This window comes from Triticum dicoccoides, chromosome 5A (genome assembly GCF_002162155.2).
Source record: "Triticum dicoccoides isolate Atlit2015 ecotype Zavitan chromosome 5A, WEW_v2.0, whole genome shotgun sequence".
Taxonomy (NCBI): domain Eukaryota; kingdom Viridiplantae; phylum Streptophyta; class Magnoliopsida; order Poales; family Poaceae; genus Triticum; species Triticum dicoccoides.
In genome coordinates, this window is record NC_041388.1 from 601,101,969 (window position 1) to 601,123,360 (window position 21,392).

Sequence of the window (21,392 nt, forward strand, 5' to 3'; positions counted from 1 at the left end):
CTTTATTTTACTTGTTTTTCTTTTACTTTTTACTTTGCATCTTTATACCAAAAATACCAAAAATATTATCTCTATCAGATCTCACTCTCGTAAGTGACCGTGAAGGGATTGACAACCCCTAAGCGTTGGTTGCGAGTTGCTACTATTTTGTGCAGGTACGAGGGACTTGCGCGTGACCTCCTACTGGATTGATACCTTGGTTCTCAAAAACTAAGGGAAATACTTACGTTACTGTGTTGCATCACCCCCTCCTCTTCGGGGAAAACCAACGCTAGCTCGAGACGTAGCAAGAAGGATTTCTGGCGCCGTTGCCGGGGAGGCCTACGCCAAGTCAAGTCAAGATTTACTCTCCCGTCAACGAGCCATTTCTGGCGCCGTTGCCAGGGAGGCCTATGCCAAGTCAAGTCAAGATTTACTCTCCCGTCAACGAGCCATTTCTGGCGCCGTTGTCGGGGAAGCCTACGCAAAAGTCAACATACCAAGTACCCATCACAATCGCTATCTCTCGCATTACATTATTTGCCATTTGCCTCTCGTTTTCCTCTCCCCCACTTCACCCTTGCCGTTTTATTCGCCCTCTCTTTCCCTTTGCTTTTTGTTTGCTCGTGTGTTAGTTTGCTTGCTTGTCGTGATGGCCCAAGATGCTACCAAATTGTCTGACTTCACCAATACCAATAACAATGATTTCCTTAGCACTCCGATTGCTCCTCTTGCCAATACTGAATCTTGTGAAATCAATACTGCTTTGTTGAATCTTGTTATGAAAGATCAATTCGCCGGCCTTCCTAGTGAAGATGCCGCTACTCATCTAAATGGCTTTGTTGATTTATGTGATATGCAAAAGAAAAAGGATGTCGATAATGATGTCGTTAAATTGAAGCTATTTCCTTTTTCGCTTAGAGATCGTGCTAAAGCGTGGTTTTCATCTTTGCCTTAAAATAGTATTGATTCTTGGAACAATTGCAAAGATGCTTTTATCTCTAAGTATTTTCCTCCCGCTAAGATTATCTCTCTTAGGAACGATATTATGAATTTTAAGCAACTTGATCATGAACATGTTGCACAAGATTGGGAGAGAATGAAATTAATGCTACGTAATTGTCCTACTCATGGTTTGAACTTATGGATGATTATACAAAGTTTTTATGCTGGATTGAATTTTGCTTCTAGAAATTTTTTAGATTCGGCCGCGGGAGGCACTTTTATGGAAATCACTTTAGGAGATGCTACTAAACTCCTAGATAATATTATGGTCAATTATTCTCAATGGCATACTAAAAGATCTACTAATAAAGAAGTGCATGCTATAGAAGAAATCAATGTTTTGAGTGAAAAGATGGATGAACTTAGGAATTTATTTGTTAAGAGTGTTTCTTCTGATCCCAATAATATGCCTTTATCTACTTTTCTTGAGAATAATAATGAATCTATGGATGTGAATTTTGTTGGTAGGAATAGTTTTGGTAACAATGCGTATAGAGGGAATTTTAATTCTAGGCCTTATCCTAGTAATCCTTCTAATAATTATGGAAATTCCTACAACAACTCTTATGGAAATTTTAATAAGATGCCCTCTGAATTTGAGAGTAGTGTTAAAGAGTTTATGAATTCGCAAAAGAATTTCAATGCTTTGCTTGAAGAGAAATTGCTTAAAGTTGATGATTTGTCTAGGAACGTTGATAGAATTTCTCTTGAGGTTGATTCTTTAAAGCTTAGATCTATTCCTCCTAAGCATGATATCAATGAGTCTCTCAAAGCCATGAGAATTTCCATTGATGAGTGCAAAGAAAGAACCGCTAGGATGCGTGCTTACAAAGATGCCTTTATTAAAGCGTGTTCTTCTAAATCCTATGAAAATCAAGATGAAGATCTGAAAGTTATTGATGTGTCCCCTATTAAATCTTTTTTTGCAATATGAATCTTGATGAATCTGATTATGATCTTCCCTTACCTAGAAGGCATTCTAAGAATTCTGAGTTTTTAGATCCTGATGATGAAATTGATAAAAAGGGATTGAAAGAAATAAAAATCTAGATATTGCTAAACCCACTATTTTGGATCTCAAGGAATTTAACTATGAAAATTTCTCTTTAATTGATTGTATTTCCTTGTTGCAATCCGTGTTAAATTCTCCTCATGCTTATAGTCGAAATAAGGCCTTTACCGAACACATTGTTGATGCCTTAATGCAATCTTATGAAGAAAAACTTGAGTTGTAAGTTTCTATCCCTAGAAAACCCCATGATGAGTGGGAACCTACAATTAAGATTAAAATTAAAAATAACGAGTTTTATGCTTTGTGTGATTTGGGTGCTAGTGTCTCTACTATCCCCAAAGCTTTGTGTGATTTGCTAGATTTCCGTGACTTTGATGATTGCTCTCTAAACTTGCATCTTGCGGCTTCCACTATTAAAGAGCCTATGGGAAGAATTAATGATGTTCTTATTGTTGCAAATAGGAATTATGTGCCCGTAGATTTTATCGTTCTTGATATAGATTGCAATCCTTCATGTCCTATTATTCTTGGTAGACCTTTCCTTAAAACGATTAGTGCAAATATTGATATAAAGGAAGGGAATATTAAATTCCAATTTCCCTTAAAGAAGGGCATGGAACACTTTCTAGAAAGAAAATAAAATTACCATATGAATCTATCATGAGAGCCACTTATGGATTGCCTACTAAAGATGGCAATACCTAGATCTATCCTTGCTTTTATGCCTAGCTAGGGGCGTTAAACGATAGCGCTTGTTGGGAGGCAACCAATTTTATTTTGTGTTTTTTTGTTTTTGGTTCTGTTTAGGAATAAATAATCCATCTAGATTCTGTTTAGATGTGGTTTTATCTTTTAATTAGTGTTTGTGCCAAGTTAAACCTATTAGATCTTCTTGGAAGATAGTTATTTGATCTTGCTGTAATTTCCAGAATCTTTGTGCTCAGTGCCCGAATTGTCAAAAATCACCAGAACGTGATAAAATACTGATTCCAATTGCTGCTGATCAATAAAAAAAATTCCCAGGTCGTCTAATTTTGGTAGAATTTTTTGGGTTCCAGAAGTTTGCGTTAGTAACAGATTACTACAGACTGTTCTGTTTTTGACAGATTCTGTTTTGCGTGTGTTGTTTGCTTATTTTGATGAATCTATGGCCAGTAAAATAGTTTATAAACCATAGAGAAGTTGGAATACAGTAGGTTTAACACCAATACAAATAAAGAACAAGTTCACTACAGTACCTTAAAGTAGTCTTTTGTTTTCTTTCTCTAACGGAGCTCACGAGATTTCTATTGAGTTTTGTGTTGTGAAGTTTTCAAGTTTTGGGTGAATTCTTTTGATGGATCATGGAACAAGGAGTGGCAAGAGCCTAAGCTTGGGGATGCCCATGGCACCCCCAAGATAATCCAAGGACACCAAAAATTCAAAGCTTGGGGATGCCCCGGAAGGCATCCCCTCTTTCGTCCACTTCCATCGGTAATTTACTTGGAGCTATATTTTTATTCACCACATGATATGTCTTTTGCTTGGAGCGTCTTGTATTATTTGTGTATTTGCTTGTTAGTCTACCACAATCATTCTTGCTGTACACACCTTTTGATAGAGCCATGTATGAATTGAAATTTGTTAGAATACTCTATGTGCGTCACTTATATCTTTTGAGCTTGATAGTTTACTCTATGTGCTTCACTTATATCTTTTTGAGCGTGATAATTTTTGCTCTAGTGCTTCACTTAGATCTTTTAGAGCACGGTGGTGGATTGTTTTAAATAAACTTGATCTCTCATGCTTCACTTAGATTATTTTGAGAGTCATTAATAGCATGGTAATTTGCTTAATGTTAATATACTTGGTATTCAAGATATGTGAAACTTTCTTTTTAGTGGGTTGAATACTAAGATAAGTTTGATGCTTGATAATTGTTTTGAGATATGGAGGTGATAATATCATAGTCGTGCTAGTTGAGTAGTTGTGAATTTGAGAAATACTTGTGTTGAAGTTAGCAATTCCCGTAGCATGCACGTATGGTTAAAGTTGTGTAACAAATTTGAAACATGAAGTGTACCTGGCTTGTGCATCCTTATGAGTGGCGGTCGGGGATGATCGGTGGTCTTTTCCTACCAATCTATCCCCCTAGGAGCATGCGCGTAGTACTTGATTTTTGATGACTTCTAAATTTTTGCAATAAGTATATGAGTTCTTTTGACTAATGTTGAGTCCATGGATTATACGCACTTTTACCTTTCCGCCATTTGCTAGCCTCTTCGGTACCGTGCATTGCCCTTTCTCACATTGAGAGTTGGTGCAAACTTCGCCGGTGCATCCAAACCCCGTGATATGATACGTCTTTCACACATAAACCTCCCTATATCTTCCTCAAAACAGCCACCATACCTACCTATCATGGCATTTCCATAGCCATTCCGAGATATATTGCCATGCAACTTCCATCATCATCATCATCATGACATGCTTTACTTTTGTCATATTGCCATTGCATGATCTTGTAGTTGACATCGTATTTGCGGCAAAGCCACCATGCATTATTTTTCATACATGTCACTCTTGATTCATTGCACCATCCCGGTACACCGCCAGAGGCATTCATATAGAGTCATATCTTGTTCTAGTATCGAGTTGTAATCATTATGTTACAATCAATAGAAGTGTGATGATCATCATTATTAGAGCATTGCCCAATCAAAAAAAAAGAGAGAGAAAGGCCAAAAAGAAAAAAAGAAAGGCCCAAAAAAAGAGAAAATAAAAAGGGCAATGCTACTATCTCTTTTTCCACACTTGTGCTTCAAAGTAGCACCTTGTTCTTCATGTAGTGAGTCTCATATATTGTGCTTCAAAGTAGCACCATGATTTTCATATAGTGAGTCTCATAAGTTGTCTTGTTCATACTAGTTGGAATTTTTCATTATAGAACTTGGCTTGTATATTCCAACGATGGGCTTCCTCAAAATGCCCTAGGTCTTCATGAGCAAGCAAGTTGGATGCACACCCACTAGTTTTCTTTTGTTGAGAATTCTTAGCTCTAGTGCATCCGTTGCATGGCAATCCCTACTCCTTGCATTAACATCAATTGATGGGCATCTCCATATCTCATTGATTAGCCTCATTGATGTGAGACTTTCTCCTTTGTTGTCTTCTCCACACAATTCCCATCATCATATTCTATACCACCCATAGTGCTATGTCCATGGCTCGCGCTCATGTATTGCATGAAGGTTGAAAAAGTTTGAGATTATTTGAGTATGAAACAATTGCTTGGCTTGTCATCGGGGGTATAGAAGTTGGGAACATCTTTGTGTGACGAAAATGAAGCATAGCCTAACTATATGATTTTGTAGGGATGAACTTCCTTTGGCCATGTTATTTTGAGATGACATAATTGTTTGATTAGTATGCTTGAAGTATTATCATTTTTATGTCAATATGAACTTTTGTCTTGAACCTTTCGGATCTGAATATTCATACCATGATTAAGAAGATTTACATTGAAATTATGCCAAAGTATCACTCCGCATCAAAAATTCTCTTTTTATCATTTACCTACTCGAGGACGAGCAGGAATTAAGCTTGGGGATGCCTGATACGTCTCCAACGTATCTATAATTTTTGATTGCTCCATGCTACTTTATCTACTGTTTTGGACTATATTGGGCTTTATTTTCCACTTTTATATTATTTTTGGGACTAACCTATTAACCGGAGGCCCAGCCCAGAATTGTTATTTTTTGCCTATTTCAGTATTTTGAGGAAACAGAATATCAAACGGAGTCCAAACGGAATGAAACCTTCGAGAACGTGATCTTCTCACCGAACGTGATCCAGGAGACTTGGACCCTACTCCAAGAAGTTTCTGGGGAGGTCACGAGGGTGGAGGGCGCCCCCCTGGGCGCGCCCCCTGCCTCATGGGCCCCTCAGAGCTCCACCGACGTGCTCCTTCCTCCTATATATACCTACATACCCCCAGTAGACCAAAGAGGGAGCCAAAAACCTAATTCCACCGCCACAACTTCCTGTATCCACGAGATCCCATCTTGGGGCCTGTTCCGGAGCTCCGCCGGAGAGGGCATCCATCACGGAGGGCTTCTACATCAACACCATAGCCCTTCCGATGAAGTGTGAGTAGTTTACTTCAGACCTTCGGGTCCATAGCTAGTATCTAGATGGCTTCTTCTCTCTTTTTGGATCTCAATACAATGTTCTCCCCCTCTCTCTTGGAGATCTATTCGATGTAATCTTCTTTTTGCGGTGTGTTTGTTGAGACCGATGAATTGTGGGTTTATGATCCAACTTATCTATGAATAATATTTGAATCTTCTCTGAATTCTTTTATGTATGATTGAGTTATCTTTGCAAGTCTCTTCGAATTATCCGTTTGGTTTGGCCAACTAGATTGGTAGTTCTTGCAATGGGAGAAGTGCTTAGCTTTGGGTTCAATCTTGCGGTGTCCTTACTCAGTGATAGAAAGAGTTGCAAGGCACGTATTGTATTGTTGCCATCGAGGATAACAAGATGGGGTATTTATCATATTGCATGAATTTATTCCTCTACATCATGTCATCTTGCTTAAGGCGTTACTCTGTTTTTAACTTAATACTCTAGATGCATGCTGGATAGCGGTCGATGAGTGGAGTAATAGTAGTAGATGCAGGCAGGAGTCGGTCTACTTGTCACGGACGTGATGCCTATATACATGATCATACCTAGATAACCTCATAACTATGCTAAATTCTATCAATTGCTCAACAGTTGTTTGTTCACCCACCGTAGAATATCTATGCTCTTGAGAGAAGCCACTAGTGAAACCTATGGCCCCCGGGTCTATTCTCATCATATCAATCTCCATTACTTTATTTTACTTGTTTTTCTTTTACTTTTTACTTTGCATCTTTATACCAAAAATACCAAAAATATTATCTCTATCAGATCTCACTCTCGTAAGTGACCGTGAAGGGATTGACAACCCCTAAGCGTTGGTTGCGAGTTGCTACCATTTTGTGCGGGTACGAGGGACTTGCGCGTGACCTCCTACTGGATTGATACCTTGGTTCTCAAAAACTGAGGGAAATACTTACGTTACTATGCTGCATCACCCCCTCCTCTTCGGGGAAAACCAACGCTAGCTCGAGACGTAGCAATGGACAGTGGCAGCAGTCTAAACCTGATATATCAGGACACAATCCGCAAAATGGGGATAGACCCAACGAAAATTTGCCTCAGAAATACTACCATTAAAGGAGTAACACCAGGCCCAGGGGCTCATTGCACGGGCTCCCTGCTACTAGAAGTTATATTCGGCTTCCCCGATAACTTCCGTAGCGAAGATTTAACCTTCCACATTGCTCCGTTCCAAAGTGGCTATCAAGCACTACTTGGACGTGAAGCTTTCGCTCGCTTTAATGCAATACCGCATTACGCTTCCCTCACGCTTAAGATGCCCGGTCTGCGTGGCATCATTACAGTAAATGGAAATATTGAGTGATCCCTGCGCGCCAAGGAGGGTGTGGCTGCCTCGACAGCCGCACACTAAAACGGCCTCACCAACTAAAGTATTCAATAGGTCGTCAAGACCACGGACACGGTTAGACGAGTCCGGCGTAGCTATATGAAATTTGTACAGGTTTGATGGCCACACCCCTATCACAAACACAAGGGGCTCAACGTGCGCAGACAAGTGGCAATTTTTACTCATCTTGAAATTTACATGGTTTCTTTAAAACCTACCTTTTTGCACGACAACTTTTCACCTAAGTTCCTCTCTTTTACAGATGACCACCATGCTACACCCGTCCAGGATACGGCACAATGGAGACACAGGCGCAGACATGCAGCAGGGACCCGTCCCAAGGATTCTTTTTAGATTAAGACCCCGGGTCAACCTTTTTTACTGTCTCTTGTTGATACACATCCCTCGGATTCTCAGTACAACTAAGAAGGATGCTGGCGTCTTGGCATGTGGCCACGTCGGATAATGCACGTACCTGGACACCAGGGGCTTCTTACAAACGGCACTATTTAGGCCCGGTTTATACCATAAAGACCGAATACCTTAGGGAGTGTTCGGCGTCGCGATTTTGGCCTTATATGCATCAGCTCCGAATCATGTCTTTGGTAAAATGTTGGGTTTGCCCGGCTCCTATGTTTTGGTACCTTACGTTCCGCTCTATCGGCTAAGGTAGCACTAGGAGAACTACTGCGATTGTGCCCCGGGTCATCCGGACAAGCACCTCAGTGGAGAAAGCCGAAAATTGACTGTCATGATATAGCATGAGACTGGTCAACCACTCGATGACCTATCGGAATGTTAGAATTCCTCTGCCTTAACGAAGGGTCGTTTCCCGGCGAGGCATGTACGCGCCCCGAATTCGGGAGAGTGCGGAGCCACCAGGGGCTATATAGTAGCCCCACTGTCAAACTCCTATGGCTAAGTGAAAGTGTTAAAGCATTATAGTCCGGTTGCCTCGTTTGCTGCGCTATCACCTCCTTAATAGGGCCAAGACGTTGGGTTAAGTGTGAACACGCGTCTTCTGCGAACACCTCCGCATTATATGCATGGGGGCTGAAGCCGACGACTGCAATCTTTCAGGTTATACACATGTATATATAAACGGCCGCACAGGAGGCATCATAATTACTTTCAGGCAAAAGTATAAACACAACCTTAATAAATTTCGTAAAAACATTGTGTTTACAATGGGAATACATGTCACTCAAACATAATATTCTTCGAGCACTGGGCCTCTATCAAACGAGCACCCTCGAGAACCTCTTCGAAATAGTGCTCGGCAGCCACTCGGCCTATGGCCGAACCCTGCGCCGCAACAGTGGTAGCATCCATCTCCGCCCAGTATGATTTAACACGGGCAAGGGCCATCCGCGAGCCTTCTATGCACGCCGACCTCTTCATCGCATTGATGCGCGGCACCGCACCAAGGAACTGCTGCACTAAGCTGAAATAGTTGTTCGGCTTCGGCTTTTCCGGCCACAGCTGATCCACGACAGACCTCATGGCGAGTCCGGACAACCTATTGAGTTCGGCTCATTCGGCTAGCTGGTCAGTCAATGGAAGCGGACGCTCTGGAACGTTAAATTGTGACCAGAACAGCTTGCCACTTCACGATCTGTTTGATCTTGGAAGTATTTGGCCGCATCGACAGCGCTCGCCGCCAAGTCCATATATGCGTCTGCCGAACTCCACAACCGATCCAGAGGGGCATACCGTGGATCTCCGAACTTCCTCCGCAGCATGAAGGGCTTCCCAGCCGCAATATCCCCGGCTTCACGCAACTCCTCCTTCTTCGCTCTCATAGCAGAGCGGGTGTCTTTGGTCGTCATCATGGCCTTTTCAAGGTCCGTTGCCTTCACTCAGTTTTCTTCTTCAAGGAACTGGCAATGGTCGGCAGTGTCTTTTAACTTTACAACCATCTTGGCCATTTTCTCTTTGCTCTCGCAATGCACGGCCTTCTCGGCCCTCAAATCTTTGGCCGCCTTCAAAGCAACCACATTACTACTCCTTGCTTGTTCTTTGGCTCGGGCAAGTTCCGCCCGAAGGGTCTCCACGGTGGCAGCTCCATCTGCAGTCACAACATATTAAAGATACTGGCATCATGCTGCTCTTACTATGTGACACTCACCAGAAAGCATTACTTACCCTGTGCCTCGTCAAGCCGCTTGTTAACAAGCTCGATGTCGGCATATGCCGCATCCAGTTGCCGCTTTAGTTAGGCAAACTCATTAGTCCGGCTAGCCACCGGAGCTTCCACCACCTGTACATAAAGGCGGTTTGGTTACTACCTGGGACTACGATCCTCTGTTCGCCGCCGTTCTTGACGACAACCCGAGTCTCAGGGGCTACTATCTACACAGGGCACACCTAAAAATGTGCGGTGCTATCAAAAAGTATCACGTACCTCAAAGCCTGTCAGTAGACTCATAAAGGCTTCATGCAATCCGCTTTCGGCGGACGAAATTCTTTCCGTCACCGTACCCATTAACGTACGGTGTTCTTCTGAGATGGCCGCTCGCTCCAATAGCTCCCTCAGTACGTCCGACCGCATACCAGACGGTGCCGAACTCTTTTGTTTGCTCTCTTCAAGAGCCGGACGCTGAGGACTTCGGGTGACTATAGGATTATCTTCTGGCCTCACCGGATCTGGAGAGGCCCTCCGGGATGACACTTCAAGGTCGCCTGCTTCTTGAGCGGGGGAGTCCGGGGGAGGCGTTTCGCTCTCCATCATCTCCGAAAGAAGATCCCCCGAAGACGAGCTCTGCTGAGAAGGGCTAAGATCCGAACTGCAAGATAAATGCTTCGGTTATTTTCCTCGGAAGTGAAGTAGTATATCTTCACTATTAAAGTACTTTTTGATTACTTACAGCTCGTTAGAGGGCAGATCCCCGCGCGGACTTTGTGCGGCAAGAGCACCCTCCAAGGCAGGACCCTCTGGTGGAGACTTCTTCTCCCGTTTGGAAACCGTGGTTTCCGGACCTTCAGGGGTAGTCCTCTTCCTTCCCCGAGGTGAGAGAATACCAGATTCCTCCCCTGGGTTATCCTCCCTCACGGAGGCGCCCGTTCCCTCGGTCGGAATGGGTAGCATAGGAGGCCCGCTTTCGCCCCCTTTATTCCCCCCCTTTATCTTCCTATGAGGGCTCCGGGCAAGGTGCTAGCTCGAGCATCTTTTCCAGCACTGGATTCTCCAAGCCTTCCGGAAGGGGTCCGAACACCGGATCATCTTCGCCTTTGTTATCCAGTCCTGGTCAAAGAGCAATTTCTCATAATGACGTCATGATAAATGAAAGACGGTGTGTTCAGCTAGAGGATAACTTACTTGGTCGGCGGTGCGGTTGCTGCTCAGGCCCACGTCCTCGGTAGTGTCCGGACACTCTATATGGGGTCCGAAGAATGATTTATACATCTCCTTGTGCATCAGGCCGAGGAAATTCTGAATAGCGCGCGGTCCTTCTGGGTTGAACTCCCACATGCGAAGGGGCCGGCATTTGCATGGCTGGATTCGTCGAACCAGCATGACTTGCATTACCATAATCAAACTAAAATCTCCTTCGAAGAGATCTCGAATGCGGCTCTGTAGTACAGGCACGTCCTTGGCTGGACCCCAGCTCAGCCCTCTGCTAATCCATGACATCAGTTGTGGTGGAGGGCCTGAACGGAAAGCGGGGGCAGCCGCCCACTTGGCACTTCTGGGAGCTGTGATGTAAAACCACTCCCATTGCCATAATCCGGACACCCATGGAATGGAACCCTTTGGCCATGGAGCTCCAACGATCTTGCTTATTAATGCGCCTCCGCACGCTGCGTGCTGCCCCTCGACCATCTTCGGCTTCACATCAAAGGTGTTGAGCCACAGGCCGAAGTGAGGGGTAATGCGGAGGAAGGCCTTACATACGATAATAAATGCCGAGATATGGAGAAAGGAGTCCAGGGCTAGATCATGGAAATCTAGCCCGTAATAAAACATCAACCCCCTAACAAAGGGATCCAGAGTGAGGCCTAGACCTCAGAGGAAGTGGGAGATGAACACGACGTCTTCGTTGGGTTCAGGAGTAGGGACGACCTGCCCTCGGGCAGGCAGCCGATGCGAAACCTCGGCGTTCAGGTATCTGGCCTCCCTCAACTTGATGTCTTCTTTCGTAACAGAGGAGGGCATCCACCAGCCTTGAAGGCTAAATCCGGACATGATTGAAGATCCGGAGCACCTGACCTGGGCTTTGGGTGTTAGAGCTCGAGGCGGGGGAAGGATGCGATTGAGCACGGGAGGGAAAAAAGTAAAAGCCTTGTCCCTTTATAAAGAGGGTGAATATCAAGCGTCCTCTCCGTAGCCGTTTGGGACTTGCCTATAATCTAGGAGTCCTAGACATGGTTGGGTTACCCATGGCAGGACCCGCAGGCGGCGGGTACGGCCTGTCAGCTCCGTACCAGACCAGTCGGCTGGGCCCACCAATCGGCGGGCCCCGGCAGTCGGCAGGAGGGCCCGCAGGCGAAGAGACTGACAGCTGGGCCCTGCGCCCAGATATTTTACCATTGTACCCCTGGGGGGTAGGCCTATATAAACCCCCCAGGGCACCCATGCAAAGGGTTCCGATTCATTAGAACTAGACCTGACCTTGGAGGAAGGAGAGAGCTAGCCCTGCCTTCTCCTACCCACAGATACAGCTCGAGGAGCGCCTTTGTATTCACTTTGCCTTAGTGATCATGCGGAGACCCTGCAGAGCAGGACTAGGGGTGTTATCTCCTAGGAGAGCCCCGAACCTGGGTAAAGTACGTCGGCGTTCGTGTCTACGCCTCATCCCGTTTCCAGGCACCGGCGACATTCTACTCGCCCCCTCCATGATAAGCCATCCATTGGCATATGTCGCACCCAACCCACGACACCAGTGTTCCGAGACCATATCTGTACATGCTAGGATCGTCAAGTTTAACCCAAGTATTCTACTTGTGCAAAACTGGCTTACACTCGTTGTATGTGAACGTAGAGTCTATCACACCCGATCATCACGAGGTGCTTCGAAACGATGAACTTTAGCAATGGTGCATACTCGGGGAGAACACTTTTATCTTTAAATTAAGTGAAGGGATCATCTTATAATGCTACCGTCGTTCTAAGAAAAATAAGATGCATAAAGTATAAACATCACATGCAAACAAAATATGTGACATGATATGACCATCATCATCTTGTGCTTTTGATCTCCATCTCCAAAGCAACGTCATGATCTCCATCATCGCCGGCACGACACTTTGATCTCCATCGTAGCGTCAGGTTCGTCTCGCCAACTATTGCTTCTACAACTATTGCTAATGCATAGTGATAAAGTAAAGCAATTACATGGCGCATAGTGATTGACACGCAGGTCATACAATAATTAAAGACAACCCTAAGGCTCCTACCGGTTGTCATAGTCATCGAGATACAAATCGTAAACTTATTACAGAACATGATCATCTCATACATCAACATATATCATATCATATCCTGACCATATCACATCATAACATGCCTTGCAAAAACAAGTTAGACATCCTCTACTTTGTTATTGCAAGTTTTACGTGGCTGCTATGGCAACTAGCAAGAACTTCTCTACCTACACAAAACCACAATGGTGATTATCAAGCTTGTTGTGTTAACCTTCTTCAAGCACCCATCGTAGTCAAATTCGATTCATCTAAAGTAGGAGAAATAGACACCCGCCAGCCACCTTTATGCAAATCAAGTTGCATGTCAGTCGGTGGAACCAGTCTCATGTGCGTGGACATGTAAGGTTGGTCCGGGCCGCTTCATCCCACAATACCTCCGAATCAAAATATGGCATTGGTGGTAAGCAGTATGAACATCACTGCCCACAACTCATTTGTGTTCTACTCGTGCATATCATCTACGCATAAACCTGGCTCATGATGCCACTGTTGGGGAACATTGTGGGAAAACAAAGAAAATCTACACGCAAGATCTATCCATGGAGATGCATAGCTATGAGAGGGGGAGAGCATCTACATACCCCTGTAGATCGCTAAGCGGGAGCATTTATCAATGCGGTTGATGTAGCCGTACTCTTCGCGATCCGATCACGATCCAACCGATCTAGTGCCGAACGAACAGCACCTCCGAGTTTAGCACACATGCGGCTCGATGACGTCTCCTCCTTCTTGATCCATCAAGCAGGAGAGGAGAAGCAGATGGGATCACAACCAACACGACAGCGTGGTGGTGATGGAGCACTCACAGTGCTTCGCTAAGCGTTGCCGGGACGAGGTGGTGGAACTACGGAGTAACGGGAGAGAGAGAGGGGCGCCAAGGGCTTGGTGTGTCCTCTTGGGGCGCCCCCTCCCCTCTATATATAGGTGGAGGGGCATGGGAAACAGCCCCTCCAAGCCCTAGGGCACAACTAAGGGGGAGAGCACTTGGACTCCAAGTCCAGTCCTATTCCTACTAGGACTCCTTCCTTTTTTTCATCCCTAGCCACATGGGCTTTTGAGGACTTGGTGCACCTAGCCCAATAAGGCTAGGCGCCTCCCTAAAGCCCATTCTACCCTTTGGGTCGTGGTGGACCCACTTGTGGACTTCCGTACCCCTCCGGAATCCTCTCGAACCTTCTGGAAGCATCCGGGTACAATACCGAAAAAACTGTACCTTTTTTCCGGAACCCAAAATATGACTTCCCATATATAAATCTTTACCTCTCAACCATTCAGAGACTCCTCATGACGTCCTAGATCTCATTCAGGACTCCGAAAAAAAAATTGGTTACCACTCACCAAATATCCCAATACTACTCTAGCGTCAACGAATGTTAAGCGTGCGACCCTGCGGGTTCAGGAATTATATATGTATTCATGACCGAGACACCTCTCCGGTCAATAACCAATAGCGGCACCTGGATGCCCATATTGATTCCTACATATTCCACAAAGATCTTTTATCGGTTGAACCTTTATGACAACATACATAATTCCCTTTGTCTATCGGTATGTTACTTGCCCGAGATTCGATCATCGGTATCTCTATACCTAGTTCAATCTTGTTACCAGCAAGTCTCTTTACTCATTCCGTAATACATCATTTTGTAACTAACTCCTTAGTCACTTTGCTTGCAAGCTTCTTGTGATGTTGTATTATCGAGAGGGTCCAGAGATACCTCTCCGTTACACGGAATGACAAATCCCAATCTCGATTCACGACCACTCAACAGACACCTTCGGAGATACCTGTAGAGCATTGATATGTCTCCAACGTATCTATAATTTTTTATTGTTCCATGCTGTTATATTATCATTCTTGGATGTTTTATAATCATTTTATATCATTTTTTGGTACTAACCTATTAACATAGTGCCAAGTGCCGGTTGCTGTTTTTTGCATGTTTTTTAAAATCACAGAAAATCAATATCAAACGGAGTCCAAACGCAGTGAAACTTTTTGTGGATTTTTTTGGACCAAAAGACATCCAGTGGGCCGAAGAAGCACCTAGCGGGTGCTCCGAGGGGAGCACAACCCACCAGGGCGCGCGAGGAGGCCCAGGAGCGCCCCAGTGGGTTGTGCCCACCTCGGGTGCCCCCCGGACCGCCTCTTTACTCCATAAATACCCCAATATTCCAGAAACCCTGGGGGAGTCGATGAAAATCAATTCCAGCCACCGCAGAGTTCAGAACCACCAGATCCAATCTAGACACCATCACTGAGGGGTTCATCACTTCCATTGGTGCCTCTCCGATGATGCGTGAGTTGTTCTTTGTAGACCTCCGGGTCCGTAGTTAGTAGCTAGATGGCTTCCTCTCTCTTGTTTGATTCTCAATACAATGGTCTCTTGGAGATCCATATGTAACTCTTTTTGTGGTGTGTTTGTTGGGATCGGATGAACTTTGAGTTTATGATCAGATCTATCTTTTTATCCATGAAAGTTATTTGAATCTTCTTTGATCTCTTATATGCATGATTGCTTATAGCCTCCTATTTCTTCTTTGATATTTGGGTTTTGTTTGGTCAACTTGATCTATTTATCTTGCAATGGGAAGATGTGCTTTGTAGTGGGTTCGATCTTACGATGCTTGATCCCAGTGACAGAAGGGGAACCGACACGTATGTATCATTGCTACTAAGGGTAAAACGATGGGGTCTATTTCTACATAAATAGATCTTGTCTACATCATGTCGTCGTTCTTATTGCATTACTCCGTTTCTCCATGAACTTAATACACTAGATGCATGCTGGATAGCGGTCGATGTGTGGAGTAATAGTAGTAGATGCATGAAGGAGTCGGTCTACTAATCTTGGACGTGATGCCTATATAATGATCATTGCCTGGATATCGTCATGATTATTTGAAGTTCTATCAATTGCCCAACAATAATTTGTTTACCACCGTTTGCCATTTTTCTCGACAGAAGCCACTAGTGAAACCTACGGCCCCCGGGTCTCTTTCTCATATTATTTGTCTTCGCGATCTATTTTATTTGCCTTTTATTTTCATATCTATTAAACCAAAAAATAAAAAAATTCTCGCTGCAATTTATTTCTATTTATTTTATTTGGCGTTCGATCTATCAATCTACTACAATTTATTCACGTCAGTTTGCCAATTTTTGGCGCCGTTACCCGAAAGGGATTGACAACCCCTTTAATACGTCAGGTTGTGAGTATTTGTTATTTTTGTGTAGGTGCCGTTTACGTATTGTTGCTTGGTTCTCCTACTGGTTCGATAACCTTGGTCTCATCCCCGAAGGAAATACCTACCGTCGCTATGCTGCATCATCCCTTCTTCTTTGGGCAAATACCGGCGTAGCTTCAAGCCGCATCAAGCATCTTTATGATCGCCCAGTTACTTGTGACGTTTGATATTACACAAGGTATTCCTCCGGTATCCGGGAGTTGCATGATCTCATGGTCAAAGAAACACGTATTTGACATTAAGAAAGCAATAGCAATAAATTAAACGATCATATGCCATGCTAACGGTTGGCTATTGACGTATTGTCCATCACATCATTCCCTTAATGATGTGATCCCGTTATCAAATGATAACTCATGTCTATGGTTAGGAAACCTTAACCATCTTTGATGAACGAGCTAGTCTAGTAAAGGCTCACTAGGGACACGGTATTTGTTTATGTATCCACACATGTATTTAAGTTTTCAGTCAATACAATTCTAGCATGAATAATAGACCTTTATCATGATTTAGGAAATATAATAATAACCATTTTATTATTGCCTCTAGGGCATATTTCCATCAATAATCTGTATTTCTACAATATTTTGTGCAAATTTCTTCTGTCATAGATGCTTATGTATTAAGTTTACTTTTTTGGCGGGAAGGCCATCCAGGCAAGCTTTATTACTCAATAAGACTTACATCATCCACTAGAAATTTAATGATAAAATCAGGAGGTGCATCCACCCATAATGAGGGGGTGTTTGCACACCCGCAATTAGCTAGTACATGAGCAACAATATTCGATTCTCTATTACAATGCTCAATAGTAACCTGCCTGAAATCTCGTAGTAAGATTTGACAATCTTCTATAACAGGGGTCGCCACCATATTTTGACCTTCATTCAACCGGAGAGTTTCCACCACCACAACGTTGTCCATTCTCAGCATGATATTTCTGCAGCCCAGATTTTGGAGAAGCTTAAGTCCCTCAAGAAGAACTACTACTTCTGTCGAGACAACATCCGCGATGTGCATTAGATTGGCAGTGGAAGCACTAATGAAGTTCCCGCGGCTGTCCGGTACCACTGCTCCACATCCTCCTGCGTGGTCACCCACATGAAATGAAGCATCCACGTTGAGTACTTGTTGCCCAGATAGTACCACCGGCCACTGGTTAATTCTAGGAGCATTCTTTGGCTTGCCGGCGGCATGGACATAATTCAGAGTTAATGCATGGATCGCCATTGCTGTTTGCTCTGGTGTGAGTATTGTTTCTCCGTGTACGTACTATCTCCGCTGCCACCAAATGTACCAACAGTTTGCAACAGTCAACTCTGAGAGTTGGGTCAGAGAACATCCGCTGATGGACATTATCACATAGCAAGAAATCAATTACACCAACCCCTTATCGGTCAATCCGTGTAGCATCCGATATTAAATGTCATGTGCCCAACGCCTTCGAGACTGCCTGGGCTCGAGGGCATAGGAACAATGCATGACGCACATCCTCAGCTCCATCTTTGCAAATTGGGCACTGTGATACGCTACCGATATGGCGATTTGCTAAAACGCTAAAGCACGGTATTGCATTGTGCACACACCTCCAAATGGGTCTCTTTTTTTCCCTGGCAACTTGATGTTCCAAATATTTTTCCATATTGGATGTGGCACCGAGCCACTCTGATATCTCCCCATTAAGGCCTCCTGAATGTAAGTATGTTCCCGGTGTTTATAATATGCAGACCGTATCATGAAGATCCCGTTCTTATTTAGGTGCCAGGCAAGAAAATCCTATGTAGCTTGCTGAAATAATGGTATTTGAATACGCCTCAACATCAATGTGCCAAAAGTTATCCCTAATTAGCCATTCATTCCATTCACCCGAAGATGGGTCGATGAGATCACAAACATGTGTGAGCACCTGATTTCCACAAACAGTAATTATTTTCCTTGAGGCACGGGTAGGAATCCAACAATCATTCCATATGCTTATTTTTGCTCCATCTCCAACTCTCCATATGCACCCCTTTTTGAAGGTTTAAGTACCTGCCCAAATACTCTGCCAATGATGATCCTTTTTTCAACTCACAATTTAACAAATCTCCGTTGGGGTAATATCTGGCTCTTAGTACTCTGGCACATAAGGAGTCATAATTCTCAATTAGCCTTCAACATTGTTTTGCCAACATAGCCAAGTTAAAACTCTTTGTGTCTTGAAACCCCACACCCACCCATTAAGCTTACTTAGCAGAGTATCTATGCATGCATGTGCAATTCAAATAATCATGTTATGTTATACTAGTTGTCCTATGTATGATCTGCATGAATGCCCTCCCTCCAAAAAACAAGTCCATGACATTACTAGTCAAAAGCGGGCAGGGGTATGCGGGTTGGTGTATGGACCAGGTGCATGGAGGGGCTCGTGGAGGGCGACCCTCACGTCCCGGCCGTCGTGGCAGACTACCTACATCAGGCGAACGTGGCGTCCACCGATGCTCGAAAGAGGCCAGACCGGAGCCCAGAGCCGGTGACGCGCGCAAACCAATCCTGATGGAACACGTACGCGCCGAACTTCCCACGACGTGCCTGCTGCGCACCGTCGCACGCAGGCCGGCCGAAATCACGCGGGCCACTACATGACCGGAGGTGGGGAACGTCACCGCCACCATGTGAAAACACGTACTCCACCGGCGACCATCCATCCGTCCAATCCCGTGGACACTTGAACCCCATACGCGATCAGCCGAGCGCCCCCTCTGGACCGGAGGCGGCCGCCAGCTGAAATGACCACCCAACCACGCGAGCGGCCGGCCGGTGACTGCCGACGTCCCGCGCACACTTGGTGGCCGCGGCGCTGGCCGGCCGTTGCGTCGAAAGCGATCACTCCAGCTGCGCTGCAGGTCGGCACGGAAAAAAAGCCTATCAACCCCGGCGGGCGGGCGGGCGGGCGGGCCGACGTCGCTGTCGCCATTTCCATCCACCGCGCGGCAAGTTGGGCTGGGTTGGGGTGCCGCCGGCCGGTCGACGTTCACGATGCTGCGAACCGGCCCGAGGTTTGTTTCCACTTGCAGCCAGCGGTGTCTTGTACCAGTCGTAGTCTCCTTCTAGCTAGCTAGCTAGCACATGTCACGCTGCAATTCCCCGGCTAAACACAGGCGGTGGAATCGGATTTGATTATTCGTCCAGAGCTAATCACGTCACGCGGACACGTAAAGAACAGTCTTGCTAGGCGGCCGATGGATCGGTCAGTGCGAGGTTGAGTACACTTCTCCGCTGCTCCTGCTGCTGCTATGAACTGATCAAGCAGAGGCTAAGTGTCAAAAAAAAAAAATTGAAGTAGAGGTTTCCGTCTCCTTTTCCTTCTTGCAAGTTACAGTAGTGTTGTTTCTGCGAGGCTTTCTTGCAAGTTACAGCAGGGTTCCTTCATGGCGAATACAAGTTATTACAGTGTACGCAAAGGGAATACACGTGGGAGAACTGCCAATCATTTGAAGTTTCATCGAGCCACCGAAGTTAAATTGATAAAACAAGCGCAGAATTTTCATCAATTCCAATAATCTCCAATTTCATCCATGTTTATGTTACACGGCACTGCCAGTTCATGACCAATCTCTGTATGAGTATGTATGAACTGTCGACTAGTACAATATACTGACGCCTACACAACATCTGAAAGAGGAAGCAAGTACTCCTCCGTCGTTACAAGGAACCAACAAGATCTACTGCCTATATCTTCTACGTATATGGCTACTGGAGTATGTATGTAGTATTACTCACTCACTCACTCAATCTGTACAGGAGCAGAACAAATTTAACCAAACGAATCAACGAATTTCACCACTGGACTGGACTGGACCAAAAACTTGGATGGATCGATGGGATCCATGCAGCAGCAGCTAGATGCTCAGGCGGTGAGAAGCCGGGGCTTCTTGAAGGCGAGGGGGCTCTGCACCTCCTCCTCGTCCTCCCACATCTTGCCCTTGGCGCACGGCCTCCACACGAACTCCGGCACGGCCGGGATGTTCAGGTCGAAGGCCCGGGCGGCGGAGCTCCCGTTGCCGGTGCTCCCCACCTCGGACTCGGCGGCCGCGGCGGCCAGAAGCTCGGTGGACGAGGGGGCGACGCTGCCCACGCCTCCGTCGTAGTGCTTCCTCTTGTGCCCGCCCAGCGCCTGCCCGGTGGGGAACTCCTTTTGGCAGATGGAGCACCTGTGGACCCTGTTGGTCGTGCCGTCGGAGGACGCGGCGGTGGACGACGTGGCCGGCTCGGCGGACGGCAGGACGGCGGCGACGGCCGGGAGGGCCACGAGTGGAGCGGCGGCGGCATCAGCGGGAGGAGACGGCTGCTTCACCCGGTGGCTCGTCTTGTGGCCACCCAGCGCCTGGTAGGAGCTGAAGGACTTGCCGCACACGGAGCACTTGAACTCGGCAGGCACCGGCGCAGAGAACGACTCCGGCTGCGGCGCCTGAACACGCTGCTTGCCGCCGCGGGAGAGCATGAGGAGGCAGAGCGCGAGGTTCTCCTCCTCGGAGCGCTGGCGGCGCGATCGCTTCCTCTTGGCCCAGCCCTGCAGCACGTGGCCGCTCTCCTCGCCGCTGGTGGCGCCGCTGAGCGCCGCGGCCGCCATCTCCCCGTCGCGCTGCTGCTGCTCCGGGATCAGGGCGTGGAGCGCTTCCATGGCCGACGACGACATGGCTAAGCAAAGCAGGGAGAGAGAAGACCTCTTCTTCTTCTTCTTGCTTGTGCGGTGGCTGAGGGTGGGAGAGTGTGGTTGCTTGGGTGTCCGCCTCGCTCTAGCTGGGTGTGGTGTGAGGGAGTGGTGGAGTGAGAGCGTTATAAAGCGGTGGGGGCGAGGAGGTGGCCGGCGGCGTGGGAAGTTGCGTCGCAGGTGGAGCATGGAAACGTGGTCGATCGTGCGCACGAGGCGCGGGGCGGTGCTGTGCGGCTGACGGGCGGGGCCGGTTGGTTAGGAACCGGTGGAGTGGCGGCGAAGGTTGGGGTGTGGGTCACTTGGGTTCTTGATGTGGTGGGTGGTGGACGAGAGGTGGGTCGCATGCAACGAAAAAGTCGTGGTCAACGTGGAGGGGAAGACACGGCCGGGCAAGCAAGGCAGGCAGCGCAAGTGGAGCTAGTGAGGTTGCGGGTGTGTGTGGTGGGAGTGTGATTCCGAAGAAGAGTGAGGACTGGTCGGACCGAGGAGGCCGCGGTGTCAGTGCGGAC

At 46.1% G+C, this 21,392-nt stretch overlaps 1 protein-coding gene across 1 annotated transcript; it reads right to left on the bottom strand.

Moving 5' to 3' along the window:
* Positions 1-19,690: 19,690 nt before the first annotated feature.
* Positions 19,691-20,986, bottom strand: LOC119303255 (zinc finger protein 1-like). Its single transcript, XM_037580367.1, has one exon. The coding sequence runs from the start codon at positions 20,863-20,865 to the stop codon at positions 20,077-20,079; it is 789 nt and encodes a 262-aa protein (XP_037436264.1). The 5' UTR covers positions 20,866-20,986; the 3' UTR covers positions 19,691-20,076.
* Between the last annotated feature and the right edge of the window lie 406 nt (positions 20,987-21,392).

Excerpts from the sequence above, each read along its gene's own strand:
- LOC119303255 (XM_037580367.1), bottom strand. The coding sequence starts at position 20,865 with ATGTCGTCGTCGGCCATGGAAGCGCTCCACGCCCTGATCCCGGAGCAG.